The sequence below is a fragment of the Drosophila subobscura genome, chromosome J, assembly GCF_008121235.1.
Source record: "Drosophila subobscura isolate 14011-0131.10 chromosome J, UCBerk_Dsub_1.0, whole genome shotgun sequence".
Taxonomy (NCBI): Eukaryota; Metazoa; Arthropoda; class Insecta; order Diptera; family Drosophilidae; genus Drosophila; species Drosophila subobscura.
In genome coordinates, this window is record NC_048532.1 from 9,816,984 (window position 1) to 9,829,874 (window position 12,891).

The 12,891-nt window shown below is 48.1% G+C and overlaps 4 protein-coding genes across 5 annotated transcripts; 1 reads left to right on the forward strand and 3 right to left on the reverse strand.

The window, feature by feature from the left end:
• Window positions 1–3,688: 3,688 nt before the first annotated feature.
• LOC117892963 lies at window positions 3,689–5,180 on the reverse strand. Its single transcript, XM_034799296.1, has 3 exons — window positions 4,780–5,180; window positions 4,260–4,716; window positions 3,689–4,197 (listed from the first exon to the last, which is right to left on the reverse strand). Exons 1-3 carry the CDS (start codon window positions 5,118–5,120, stop codon window positions 3,781–3,783), a joined length of 1,215 nt encoding a protein of 404 aa, XP_034655187.1. The 5' UTR covers window positions 5,121–5,180; the 3' UTR covers window positions 3,689–3,780.
• A 1,241-nt stretch (window positions 5,181–6,421) lies between these two features.
• Window positions 6,422–9,317, reverse strand: LOC117894334 (ATR-interacting protein mus304). Its single transcript, XM_034801317.1, has 4 exons — window positions 8,593–9,317; window positions 7,031–8,534; window positions 6,789–6,968; window positions 6,422–6,730 (listed from the first exon to the last, which is right to left on the reverse strand). Exons 1-4 carry the CDS (start codon window positions 9,214–9,216, stop codon window positions 6,507–6,509), a joined length of 2,532 nt encoding a protein of 843 aa, XP_034657208.1. The 5' UTR covers window positions 9,217–9,317; the 3' UTR covers window positions 6,422–6,506.
• A 319-nt stretch (window positions 9,318–9,636) lies between these two features.
• LOC117894234 (DNA-directed RNA polymerase III subunit RPC4) lies at window positions 9,637–11,481 on the forward strand. 2 transcript variants are annotated; one of them, XM_034801152.1, is made up of 5 exons: window positions 9,637–10,022; window positions 10,084–10,454; window positions 10,528–10,593; window positions 10,650–11,268; window positions 11,301–11,481. In XM_034801152.1, exons 1-4 carry the CDS (start codon window positions 9,784–9,786, stop codon window positions 11,249–11,251), a joined length of 1,278 nt encoding a protein of 425 aa, XP_034657043.1. In that variant the 5' UTR covers window positions 9,637–9,783; the 3' UTR covers window positions 11,252–11,268; window positions 11,301–11,481. The 2 variants fall into 2 exon arrangements, with proteins under 2 accessions (XP_034657043.1, XP_034657042.1); XM_034801151.1 differs by having other exon boundaries at window positions 10,650–11,481.
• A 429-nt stretch (window positions 11,482–11,910) lies between these two features.
• Window positions 11,911–12,759, reverse strand: LOC117894236 (probable 28S ribosomal protein S26, mitochondrial). The gene is made up of 2 exons (XM_034801153.1): window positions 12,481–12,759; window positions 11,911–12,422 (listed from the first exon to the last, which is right to left on the reverse strand). Exons 1-2 carry the CDS (start codon window positions 12,687–12,689, stop codon window positions 11,954–11,956), a joined length of 678 nt encoding a protein of 225 aa, XP_034657044.1. The 5' UTR covers window positions 12,690–12,759; the 3' UTR covers window positions 11,911–11,953.
• Window positions 12,760–12,891: the final 132 nt, after the last annotated feature.

Below are 12,891 nucleotides of genomic sequence, written 5' to 3' on the forward strand. Positions count from 1 at the left end.
TGCAGATACTTGCTGATAATTATTAGGGATTTGCATATGTAATTTTCCACTTAAGCGCCAGTGAAGAGAAATGCCTGTCATTGAGCAGAGGAGTGCTCCATGTGGATGAAAGTCATGCCATATGGGAGAAGGACCAGAGCTCTACCTTTAATTAGTTCTGTGGGTAATGTCTGAGGTTGGTTTCCTATAATGATTCAGCATCTAAGAACCAATTTATTTGGAATGTAAATGTCTAAAGGAAATGCTTCCAGAGTGTCACAATTGGGGCACTGAAATGGCTTTCCTTGCGACACCAAGTCGAAGTTTTTACAAGCGCAAAATCGACCGAGGGGCACTGCCGCAAGTACCGATAACTATCAGGGATAGAAATTAGCCTTATTATGGAAAATTGGGATTCAATCCTTACAAATTATTATAGGGAAAAGTAGGCCTAAAGAAGTAAAACCTTCCATATTCCGTCTATAAAATAAATTCTTATAAATTTGAATGACTTCCTTCTGCTAACGATTCGATTCTTACAATTCTTTCAATATTCATTCACTAATGGCAAGTTGTCAGAGACTTTTTAGGAGTTTTAATTAAATACAAATAAAGGAAATCATTTTGCGGTATATTTACTCAAGAAATACATCTATAAATTATAGAAAAACTATCCGAAGAGCATTTTCTGCTACATTTCCTGCTCTATATATTCACATAATCGAATTTGCGCATTAAACTTAATCACAATTTGTCCCAAAACAATTGACCTAATCCCAGTAAATCCTTTTAATGTGTCTAATTGAAAAGGCCAACCATTAAGCTCCAATAAAGCAGCAAAAATAAGAGAAAACCAAGCGAAGACCCGGAGAGGGCAGGCAGACCGAAACCAAAACTGAAATTCCCCCCCAGGCAAGCAGCACAGATTTTTGCCAAACGAAAGATTTATGGTGTGCCAAGAAAAACATTTGTGTTTATATATCGGTTTTAGTTGGCATTCCAACAGCTGGCTGGGTTGGTGCTGCGGATGTGTGGACTTTCTGCGGCAAAGGATGTGCCGAAAGTTCATTAATTATGATTGGAGACAGTTGTACAATTAATAAACGAAGCAAAGCAAAGCAAAACCCAAAGCGTAGCGACGAAGCAGCCAAAATGGAGGAAGTTCCTGTAGCGGAAACGGGATTGGGATTTCGCTTTTGGGGATTTTTCTCTCTATTTGTTTGCCTGGGGAGATTATGATCGGACTTTGATTTATGGTTTCATGTGCAAATTTATTGCTTTTAATTGTGTGCCACAGAGAGAAGCCCTCCTGCCATGGCTTTCTAGTAGTTTTGCCAGCTAATTGATAAGAGTTCGAGAAAGAAATGCTAGGATAGATTTCACTTTAGGAGAGATCCCTCTCTGCCAACACACAAATCGTTTCAACTGTCGCTCAATTACCACTCCCAAGCTCCCAGCCCCCTGGCCCAACCCCTGGGTAATTGTAAACCTTAATTAACATTTGAAAACAAACACGAAACGTAGCCAAAACCCAAACAGAAAGCAGTCCGTTGGTGAGGCAGGTCAAAAGAAAACCCATAAATCAATTTTGAAATGCATTAAGGGCGAGACCACACCCCAAAAGTCGTGTGCTGCCAGTGCATTTGTTTGCACTTTGAAAGAGAGAAGATGCGCCGCAGGAAGAAGGATGTGGGGCTGCTGCAATGTTGAAATGTGTCTGAAGGGTGCCCCCAGATCATCGTCACCTTGCAATTAATGCGTAGAGAGGCTGGCTTCTTGCTTTCATCTGGGGTTGCATTTACTTAACGCCTCGCCTCAGCACTTAACTTCCGTTTCCTGTTACGTTCTGGCACTGTCTGGGGTCCGGAAGGAGCTTGGAAGGAGACTCCAATACCGATTCCAATTCCGATTCAGAGTCCAAGTCTCAGTCAACGTTTGAGGCATTTGCAACTAATTGAAAGTGCAATACGATGCTGCAAAATGCAATTAATGCCTGCAAGCAACCCCCTAGACCCACAGCCAGTCTCAGTCCGCAAATGTCTGGCATTTGGCATTGGAGAAACGAAAAACTCTTGCCCAAAAAGGGAAGACACATTGCGGAGTTCAAACTGAAGACATTTTTGAGAGGATATGTGTGATTTGTACCCCTCCCAAAAAGCTGAGGGAAGGTATAAACAAATCCAAACTAAATCTCGGCTCAATGCATGAAGGAAGCTTTCGATGGGATTGGGATTGGCATGGCTGCTGGCTGAGCGAGTAAAAACAATAAATTGCTTTCTAAACACTTGCGAGGAGTACAAGTTGCAAGTTATCCAAAGTAGCATTGGCGTCAAATGCACTTTTTGGCTCCCACGCCACGCCACGCTCCGCCTCGATACGCTTCGCCTGGCTACGGCTTGGCTTACACTTGGCAGCTGACAAGTTTCTAAGAACAACTGCAAAGCGATTTGCATATTTAGTGGAGGCAGAAGTGGGGGAGCAGAAAGCTACAACTTTATCGCACTCAATGCAGCCATGCATTTTGCATCACACACGTAAATCTTGGCCTCAGCCTCCACAGCAAACTTTTGGCAGACAACGAAATTTATAACTAAACACAAGTAACACTTGAGTAACAACCCAGCGCTGCAGCTGAAGGGAATGAGTAGAGTGGAGTGCCTCTCCTTAATGAATCGATAAAGGAAATATATGAATTAAAGTTATACTTTAACCACTTCTTAAAATGCAGTAATTGCCTTAAAAAGAAATTAAAATTCAATTCAATTCTATTAGAAAAAGAAAAAATAAACATAAATTTCATTTACATATCTTTACAATTTTGATTTGAATTTGTTCCGAATTAATTACATTTTACTTTAAATTTGTATTCCATTTCTTGAGATTTGTACTTGCTGTTGGCATTGTTAGTGTCGTTAGTTGCAGTGAAGGCAAAAGAGTACGCAGCCTACACTGGGAATCGAACCCAGGACCGGACACATGGCAGGCAACACGTCTAACCCCCTAGGCCATTTCCGGTGGCGATGAAACGATGTCAAAATGTTCTACTTGAACTGCCTATAGGGCGGCTACTACGTTTTTCAAAACTTCAAACTTGAATTTGAAATTGGGATGTTAACAATTCGAATCGAAGTTTCGATCCATCTTAATCGTTGGAGTAATTTGATGAAGAAAATGAATAAAAGTAAATGTTTGTGGTATCTGGCAGGAGGCGAACCTCTTCCTCCCTGTTCCAGCCATGAGCCAAGCTCTGAGTGAAATAACGCAAAAGGAAGCGTGGGGCGAGGGACACCCATTTGTTTTACATCCAAAACCAACGTCTGGTTGGTGGACCAGTGCTGCTTCGAGCAATGGGTTAAAAAATGTTTCCAGGCTAAAAATCCGTGAAAAAGGGCAAAAATGTCCCTATTATGCATTACAACAGTACGAAAATGCTTGAAAATTAACAAATTGAGTGGCCTTAGTACCCGAAAAGGCTGTGGCAAAGCTGCGGGACCGATTCACATGCAAAACCATTAAACATGGAATTCAGTAATGGATCAAGATTTTGGGTCTTCCAGCAGTACAACGACAACACCAGTGGAGAGAGTCGAGAGTGGTTCGCAGACAACTTAATTAATGAATTAATAAAACGTAAATGCATTTTTTGGTCCTTGCAAAAATTACATTAAAACGTGCACAAACATTGAATCAGCCAAGAGAAAACATTTAAGAACATTTCTACAACAGATTTACTCTAAAATACAATACAGAAATCTACGGATTAGCATGCACAATCCCAAAATACATTTGTAGTCACATTTTCTAAGGTGTCTCCAGTATTCCCTGCTGCTCGAATGTCAACAATGCTGCTTTGATCGTCTGACGCACTCGCTCGCTGGCAAACAGCTGGCGACGTTTCTCTTCCAAGGCCTGTTTGTTGCCAAAAGTGTGCAAATTGAAGTCCGAACTGGCCTCGGGGGAGGCGCAACAGATGGGCAGCTCACAGGCAACGGCATAGTAGCCATAATACAAGCAGCGCTGCATCTCAGCCATTAACTGCTCAAAGGTGGGCACAGAGCCGGTATAGCCGCACAGTTTCAGGGTCTCGGTGAGGCTGTGGTAGTAGTGCTGCAGCAGTGCATCCTGCTGGTGCAGCAGCACCTCCAATTGCAGGCTGGTGTAGAAGAAAAACTGCACATCGATGGCCGGGCTGCCCAGGAAACAGTTCTGAAAGTCCACCTGTGGGAAGACAGAATTCTAGTTATCATTTTGTTGACTGATTTGATGGCCATTCTACTCACGAGTATGGCATTGCCGTTGCTTCGATCGAGCATCATGTTGTTCACCCACAGATCGCCATGGACAATCACATTGAAGGCAGAGTTCTTTGGATCAACCACGGCCCTGATTCGCTTCGAGTATTCCTCTGGTATCTGGGCCTTCATTTTCTTAGCTATCTGCGGCAGCTCCTGGGCAAACACTTCGGCCGCGTATTCGGTTCCACCGACCACAATGACCTGGGCGAAGGGATCCGATACTCCATCGGCATAGTGTGAGGGCGAAAGTTTAGCCACAAGTTCGGGTTGCTGCTGGCACAGAACCATCGAAGCGGCATGGAACTGGGCCATCTTTCGCAGACAAATCTGTGCATCCTCCAGACCCAGACCCCGAAAGCGATCCATTGAGGCATAGCCCAGGGCGCCAAGATCCTCCAGCACGTACACCTCCTTGCCGTTGGTTGCATCAGCCAAGAGGCAGCTTGAGTAAACAAAGAAATGAATACAGAGAATTCACAGCATGGAATATGACAGAATTGCTCACTCAGCGCTCAGCTTGTGCTCGCCCAGACTGGGTGGGGCTCTTCCGAGTATGTCATCCATTTCTGGCAGCAGCTCCTCAAACATGGTCTTCTCGTTGGTCCCCAGCTCGGCCACAACAGGCAGCAAGTCCTTGATGATGTAGCGCCCCGTCTTCAGGGTGGCGTCGGCTGTCTTGCGAAATCCAACTACCACGCGGTAGATGACGCTGCAAAAGTTCTCTCCATTTTGGCTTAGAACCTCGATGTGAAAGCTTTCCACGCGTAAATTGGGGCTTTGGTGAGCTTTGACCAGAGCTTTCTCGAAGTATTCCGCGCTGTAATCTGACTTCTGTGGAGGATCCATGGCCCCGTCCGTTTCTGGCAAACTGCTCCACTCGACTGACACACAACACTCGCGTTACGAAAGTTACCGCGTAATCGACCACCAACATGTGTTTGGTGCTTATCAACGATCCCCTAGTTAGTCAGACAAACAAAAGCACCAAACATTACGATAATTTGAGTAGAAATAGGCCATAAATGGGTGGAGGGGTTGCTAGGGCAAAGGGCAACAAGTGGCGTGGGGGAAGAGCAGAATAATTGGTCAAATCAGCCAAGGGTTGTGGTGTGGGCAGTGAATTTGTTGGTGCCCGTGAAATTGCCATAAACTCAATTACTGTACACGAACAGGCCCCTCGAAAGCAGAGAACCTGTTGATTTCTACGAAACACCCATACATGCACATCGTCTGTGCATAAAAATGCTTGCTGTGCACATTTACAGGAAATGGCGCACAGTCCAAACAACTATTTGTTTACATTAACTAACCTTTGGTGGACGCCGAAATAGGAGACGACACAGCTCTGCTTGGGAAAAGTACTTCAGTTGTCCAGCTGTTAATCACTTTTCACACACAATGCGTCACGAGCAACACACTAAAAAAAAACACTAAACACTATACATTTATTACACTTATCTGCATAATTTAAAGATTATAAACAAAAGATTGCGAAATTTGCCGGCTTCCAGAGCGTTCGCGGATTTATCGATAAAACATACTGCCAAAACCTTTTCTCTTTAAAAACATACCGAAAATATACCAAGGAAATAAACAAACTTAACCCACTTAACCCCGCTCTTTCAAAACAGTTGAACGCAAAGAGTCAAACCGCGCAAAATATTACTGTTTATAAGAATCTGTTTTGTGAATTATATTCTTTTTGTATATCCATTAATTCCCTTTACTTAATAAAACATGATATCTTTCACTGGAAGTGTTAAGTTTTATTAGATTCGCGTGTGTATTTAAGTAACCACTGGATGACAATGGGTTAACCGTTGTGTGTCCATGAAAAATATTCCTCTATTCTGATATTCGGCTTAATATTACGAGCAAGTTAGGACTCGCAGCCTTGACAATTAGGTTTAAGCTGATTGATGAATAAATTGTCCCTTAGCTTGGTACATTTGCAGGACTCGCTGGAATTGGCTTGTTTTTAAAAGAAGGTTAAATCGAAAATGTACGGAATGTGACGTACTTGTTGCTGGACAAACAGCTGAACAGCTCTTGTTTTGAAATGTTTGAAATTGGTTGACGGTTGGCTTTCGTCGCTCAACTAATTGCTGGAACTATTAAAGACAAAGCAATCTACACTCCACAACGTGTTATTGCTGGAGCTAGCACAGCTCTAATCAATTTATTGGGACTATCTAGTGTAAACCTAAAACCTACAAACTAAATAAATAAAGACTAATCAAATGTGTAATCCACTCGCTTGAGGCCACCAAAGAAGTCGATTTCGAGTAGTTTGGACGCATCAGAAGCATGCGGAGCTACGTTCTCGGTGCGGGCATCCGCATGGTTGATAATGCGCGTCCACTCGGCCAGGTCGTTGCTGGGATTGCTGCGATTCGCCTCCTGGTGCAACGGCTTGAGCATGAAATGGGATTTCTCCAGCTGACTTAGCAAGCGCACTGCCAAAGAAACACAAAATATAATAATGAAACACCCAGGGAAGTGGCTCGTATTTACAGTGAATGGGCTGGAATCCCAGCAGGCCCGAGTGCTCGGTCCACCAGTTGCAGATGAGGCTGAGGTAGTGCTTCGTTGTTTCCTCGGAGTCACGGAACAGGCAGGTCAGATAATACTCATGAAAGACGAGCGTCAGCAGATGCACCGCAATGCGAGACATTTCACCCACTTGTTCGGTGCCTGGAAAACACACAGAAAATTCAAACAAAACTCAATCTCTGGCAAGAGCAGAAGGCACTTACCTATTTTCCGCTGATGCAGCATCCATTGGTGCATCATTTGGAAGACAAGCGTGACCACGCTCAGGCAAAGCTTCACATAGCACTCGCAGCTGTTGCGCGAGGAGCTAGAGTTGGAGTTGGAGTGCGAGTCCGAGGCAGTCAGCGTGCAGGAACCATTTGACGCCGAGCCATGCACCGCGGCCGTGGAGCTGCTGCTCAGCTTGTTGGTCAGTGTTGGGTCATTGGCATCGGATTCCTCTTCATCGGCAAAGAACGGCAGCATTTCCAGCATAAAGTCCGGCGGATTCTTGAAGCACTCAAAGGCGAAGCGCACGTGATTGCCGCCAATGGATAGCAGCAGCTGGAAGTGGGCCACCTGCAGCGCCGTCTCGCTGAAGAAGCACAGCTCCAGCAGGCCAGCGTAGACCTGCAGCAGGCAGGAGCTGGGTCCGAAGCGGTAGACGCTCCGCACACGGTCCGAGATGAAGCAGCTCTTGGGACTGTTTACGCACAGACGCGCCAGCAGCTGCGGTTGCTTCAGGCAGGCCAGCAGACAGGCACTGAGTTCGCCAAAGACCCAGGGACTGGGCCGAGTGAAGACCAACTGCTTGAGCAGCTCAACTAAAAGCTCTTCCACGCGCTGCTCCTCGTGCTGCTGCGCACGCAGCAGGCTGAGCAGCAGCGAGGCAGTGGCCTCGAGCAGACCAAAGTGCTCGCTGACCTCGTAGGAGAAGCCCAGCTTGACAATCGCATCGATGGCCAGCTCCAGCAGCCAGAGATCGTTGTGCCGCTGCCTGAGCACTGCTCGAGCGATCTTCCCCTGCTGCCTGCAAATCATGGCCAAGGTAGCGATGTAGCGACGGAGGAGCAGAGCCCGCTCATTGGCGTACAGCGCCCCAGGCTGCGCGAGCGAGTGGCGACTGACGCTGTGATGTGTGTGAAGTACATAAGGATTGTGGGGATACAACATGCAGTTGTGGGGAAACTCCAGGCCCTGGGTATACAACGCAAACTCCGAGAACACTTTCCGCACAGAGCAGACGATGCGCTGAACCAAAGTGTCCACAGATTCCGGCTGGGACTGCAGCTGGGCGTAGTTGAGGAGCAGCTGCTTGAGCTCCACTTCGAAGAGTGTGCCCTGCTTCTTGCCCTTCTCCCGCTCCTCGCTGTACTCGTAGACGCTGGCATTGTTGGCCATCAGTCGAGGCACTGTCTGGTGGATATTCAGCTTGTGGAGGCGCAACAAAGCGCGCTGCTCCGAGGGATTGGCCGCAGCCTGAAGCATACTCATGCTTCCGTTCATGGTTTTATCGTGTGCACGACGTGTCTGCTGCTGTATCCTCAGCTTGGTGTTCTCTGCATTCTTCATTGTCAGCTCGATTTCCTTGGCTGCAATCTGCTTAGCCGCCTCGGCCACCTTCTGGTTGCAGTTTTTGTTGGTCTCGTCGGCCAGTGCCAGTTTCTCCATTTTGCTGGCCTGCAGCTGCTGGCGCACATGCCTCAGTTCATCCCGCAGCAGACTGACCTGCAAATGGCATACTGGATGATGCACAGAAGGCAGAGGATTGTTTACGGACACTCACCTCTCCCGACTTGATCTCCGTGCGCTCGTTGCTGTCGCCCAGATCCTTTTGCAGCTTGGAATTGTCCTTCTTCAGGTTCTCGATGCGATCCAGTAGGAACTTTATCTGGTGCTCTTGCTGACGCGACTGGGTCGCCGTAATCTGTGTATTTGTCTGCTGAATGGTGATGCTTGTCGTCGTCGGGCCAGCCTTTGCCTTTTCCTGTGCCGGAGGCGGGGTTGCAGGGGGTGGCACATCCTCCGTGAGCGCCATGGCCAGGAAATCAAAATCCTCGTCGTCCCCGAATATGGCATCCATGTCAATGCTCGATGTCTTCTGCTTCGGCGGCGCTGCAGGTGGAAACATCTGCTGGGTGCTGGTGGTGCCTCGCACAGGGGCAAACTCGCTGAATGTAATATCCACAGCCGTGATGTTTGTGGCGTCCGCCTTGCGCTTGGCCTCCGCCTCGATCTCGGCTTCCGCCAGCTGGGTGGCCATCAGGATGACATCGTCGTCGTCGTCCCAGAAGTCGATGATGTTGCGGGGTGGACTGGGCCGAGACGATGCCCGGGCCACGCTCACATCGAGTCTCGGCTTTTTGGCCCTCGCGAAATCCTTCATGGCCCCGAAGCGCTTAGAAGCCATGTTCCTGTTTATTGTTATTTGGCCACCACCCGGCTTTTTCTTTACATTTCGGGGTTTGTTTTGAAAAACTCGGACAACCAGGTCAACGCGGATTGATCAAATATACCGCATATACCTCCTTCTTTCTAAAATATACCGTAAATATACCTTTCATCTGGTTCCCTTTTTGGTTTGATCCTTATTTTGTTAACAATCCAATAAAAGGAAGTCATAAAAACTAGCCAATTCTGTGAAAAATTTATTGATAAATTGGATAAAATTATATTTTTAGCGCTAAGAGTCCTCACTAGCTGGTTATATTGTATAGAACAACAAAATCAAGAAACATTATTTAAGATTTACGGTATATTTTGAAAAAGACAAGGTATATCTCGGTATATGATTGAGAGTCGTGCAGTATATTGTATCGATAAACTCGCGGTCACACTGATGTGCGCCATGAGCTGATAACCTAAAACTAAAAAATTGCATTATTATTAATTAAATACATACGACGCCGAACCGACCCAGTTTTTGAGAGGTGCCTTTGGTGCATTGCGAAAGGGTCGCGGGCGCACATGGGACGCCATGCCAGCTAAGCGAATGACCGCCACGACAGCAACAACAACGAGACCACCCCCACCGCCAGTCGCTGGCGTCAGCAGCCACAACAGCACCGCCAGCGGAGGAAGCGCGGCACGTCCCCTAGAGATGCTGAACGGCATGACCCGCCTGACACCAGCCAGAGACCTCACTCTGGGCGGACGTGGTGCGGGCAGCAAAAAGGTTTTTGCCCCCAACTTGAACGCGGTGCGGAATAAGAACGTGTGAGTAGACAGACGTCTTGGAGATGATTCCCCAGTGGCTATAGCTTATTGTATTCCGCAGCAATGTGAAAACATCCAAGGACTTTACGCAGGCACGCGGTGGAAAGCGCGGTGGCCGCGGCACTGCGTCGGGAGCAACACGTGGTCGTGGCGGCAATTCAACGCTGATCCAGACCACGGGCGTGTTCTCGGAGGGAGCTGGAGAGGCACAGGTGCGCAGGTCCACGGGCAATGGCACGGCATATGCGCGGGCGAGCGAGGAGCAGGCGGTGACCCGGAAGCGCACCGATCGCAAGGATGACAAGGCACAAGCGCTGCGAGTGAGGGCGCTGCTGGGCGAGTCCGATGCCAGCGAGGGCGATGCGTCCGACGCCAGTGATACCGAGGCTGATAAGACTGAGCTGGCCCTCAAGCCGATAGCCCTGAGGGAAGGTAAGTCTGACAGCACCTGCTGCCTCCATGACTCCATGCTAATCCCCTCCACACACGACTTTCCATTCCCCAGGCCTGTGGCTAACAGAGAAACCCATTGTGAAGCAAGAAGATGCCAGCTTGGGCTCAAATCAGCAAGGTAACTGGCCGTTGTCAAGAACTTTTAGTGGCTAATGCCGTTCGCTTGCCTTGCAGACCCGCTCGCCATGGCCCAGCACCTGCAGCAGCTCCATGTGTCCGCCCAGACGGTGGTGATGGAAGAGACACCGCTCCAGTATGGCCGATATCCGCGCAGCATCGCGGGATTCCTCGATGTGCCCCAGTCGCAGATATTTCTGATGCAGCTGCCCGATGTCCTGCCCTGCGTAACCGATGAGGCAGAGGAAGGATCGAGGGACGCACCCAAAAAGGAGGAAGTCCCCTCTGCCGCCTCTGAAACCGAGCCCAAAAGTCCCGCTGCTCCAGCCTCCACGGGTGCGCCCAGGCCAAGTGTGCTGCGGCAGCTGGAGGAGGGCCAAATCGGCAAGATTCTCAGGTATCGATCGGGTCGAGTCAAGCTGCTGCTGGGCGACACGCGCTTCGACCTGGACATGGGCCTGGAGTCGGGCTTCCTGCAGGAGCTCATGTCGGTGACTGCCAATCGCGAGCAGCGCAGCGGCAACATGATCAACCTAGGCCCCATTCAGGCCAAGATCAAGGCCACACCCGACTGGGTGCATCTCTTCGAGCAGCAGGACGCCGCCAAGCGTAGTGTCAGCACAGCCCCCAGCACATCCATGCGGCCACCGACTACGTAGCATTGCTGGAACGGATGCTGCCATCCCTTTGTTAATTTTGCATGCTACAATCGATCTTCTGTTCCTCGCCCCTCTGCTATCTTCCCGTGTTTCCTTTTTTAGTAGATTATTATGTAATAATATGTATATAGGCCGTGCCTCAGTCTTAAGTTAATCTAAACACCCCCCTTAGTTGTGCATAAAAGGTAAACTATATTGAGATTTTGAAAGTGAAAGTGAATTTTGTGTGATTTCGTGTGGGTGGAGTTCAAGGCTAAAGTGCGTTGCGGAGCTGAGTTAAGGAGGAACCTTTGAAGTTATCAATTGTGGAATCCTTTAGCAGTAGGAAAAGTAGCAGCTTTGGGAATCAATTAAATAAGGTTTGGATTAGCTTTCAAAGAGGAATTTTCAAATGAAAGACCAAAGCCTTAGGCGCGTTTCTGATTTAAAAGCAGTCACAAGGTGGCATGCCAGTGATTAATACGGAAATTATTGATATAAGAATCAAACAGGAATTTAGTTTACAGTTTTGATCCAGAGAATCTTTCCTGGTTCCCAAAACAGTACGTTTCATTGCTATAGCACGCCTTAACAATTACAATTTCATGGACTAAATGCGAGCTCTTCTATAGTGGTTCAAAAAACGTTAAAATGATCTTAAATGAAAGCAATCTCTAGGCTTAAAAGCAATTTTTTTAATGTAACAAGAAACTAAGACAAAAGCTAATTACTCAAGGCCTGCTGATCGGGCTCCGGAGCGGCATTTGGTACCTCCAAGCTGGTGCGTCCCTGGTAGAGGTTGCCGGCCATGTCGATGGCGAAATTGGGATCCACGGGATTGGCCAGCGCCGTTTCGATGGCCGCAGTGAGGCCCTCCCGGGTTATGTATGTCTTTGAGCGTTCGATCTCGCGTAGAACCGCTTCGTTGGCGCGCTCCCGACGCTCCTCATCGCGCAGCTTACGTGCCTCGAGTCGCTCCTGGACGTAGGCCACCTTCTCGTCGCGCTCCTTGGCCAGGCGCTGGTCCCGCTCCCGGGCGATTGTTGCGTTCCATTCAGCATTGGCGGCCAACAAGGCCTGGTACTCGGCCTCCTCCTGCTCGGGTGTGAGTACGATGTGGTCCGCCGTGGAGGTTTCCTCGTGACGGACGACCTCCTCGCGCAGGAACTGTCGCACCGACCGCAGCTGTGTTCTGCAAAGGCGGGAAGAGATGTTAGTAGTTCCAAGGAGACTGCATGTGGCACACCTACTTATACTGGTTGTGCAGGCGCATCAGCTCGGTACGCTCCTCCTCCGTCTGCTTCTTGCGCTCGGGCACGCGGAACATTTTGCTCTTTGCCACCGGCAGCCAGCGCGGTTTCCGGCGCCAGCGCACAAACTCTAGTGCGAAACCATTGCTGCCCGTCTTGGCAGCGGGCAGGGTGGACTGCGTCAACAATTGGCAGCCAGCACGCAGCATATTTACCCCAATTTAATTAAAAAATGTTAAATTCTTCAAATTCTTCTGTTGTGCAACTTTGGGTGTTCATAGTGTGACCGACAGACCCTCGGAAATATACCGAAATATACCCTTGAATTTTCAAAATATACTGTAATTATACCGTGAATCTTAAATTATTTTCCTCGATTTTGATATTCTTTTTAATATTATTAACTAGTTA

What these genes read in the sequence shown, in the direction of transcription:
- LOC117894236 (XM_034801153.1), bottom strand. Translation starts at nt 12,689, where the DNA reads ATGCTGCGTGCTGGCTGCCAATTGTTGACGCAGTCCACCCTGCCCGCT. An exon ending in CGCCTGCACAACCAGTATAA is followed by an intron (nt 12,423 to 12,480) that starts GTAGGTGTGCCA and finishes CCGCCTTTGCAG; the next exon opens with AACACAGCTGCGGTCGGTGC.
- LOC117892963 (XM_034799296.1), bottom strand. Translation starts at nt 5,120, where the DNA reads ATGGATCCTCCACAGAAGTCAGATTACAGCGCGGAATACTTCGAGAAA. An exon ending in GAGCACAAGCTGAGCGCTGA is followed by an intron (nt 4,717 to 4,779) that starts GTGAGCAATTCT and finishes TGTTTACTCAAG; the next exon opens with CTGCCTCTTGGCTGATGCAA. An exon ending in GCAACGGCAATGCCATACTC is followed by an intron (nt 4,198 to 4,259) that starts GTGAGTAGAATG and finishes GTCTTCCCACAG; the next exon opens with GTGGACTTTCAGAACTGTTT.
- LOC117894234 (XM_034801151.1), top strand. Translation starts at nt 9,784, where the DNA reads ATGCCAGCTAAGCGAATGACCGCCACGACAGCAACAACAACGAGACCA. An exon ending in GCGGTGCGGAATAAGAACGT is followed by an intron (nt 10,023 to 10,083) that starts GTGAGTAGACAG and finishes TGTATTCCGCAG; the next exon opens with CAATGTGAAAACATCCAAGG. An exon ending in GCCGATAGCCCTGAGGGAAG is followed by an intron (nt 10,455 to 10,527) that starts GTAAGTCTGACA and finishes TCCATTCCCCAG; the next exon opens with GCCTGTGGCTAACAGAGAAA.
- LOC117894334 (XM_034801317.1), bottom strand. Translation starts at nt 9,216, where the DNA reads ATGGCTTCTAAGCGCTTCGGGGCCATGAAGGATTTCGCGAGGGCCAAA. An exon ending in GCTGCATCAGCGGAAAATAG is followed by an intron (nt 6,969 to 7,030) that starts GTAAGTGCCTTC and finishes TGTGTTTTCCAG; the next exon opens with GCACCGAACAAGTGGGTGAA. An exon ending in GGGATTCCAGCCCATTCACT is followed by an intron (nt 6,731 to 6,788) that starts GTAAATACGAGC and finishes TTTCTTTGGCAG; the next exon opens with TGCGCTTGCTAAGTCAGCTG.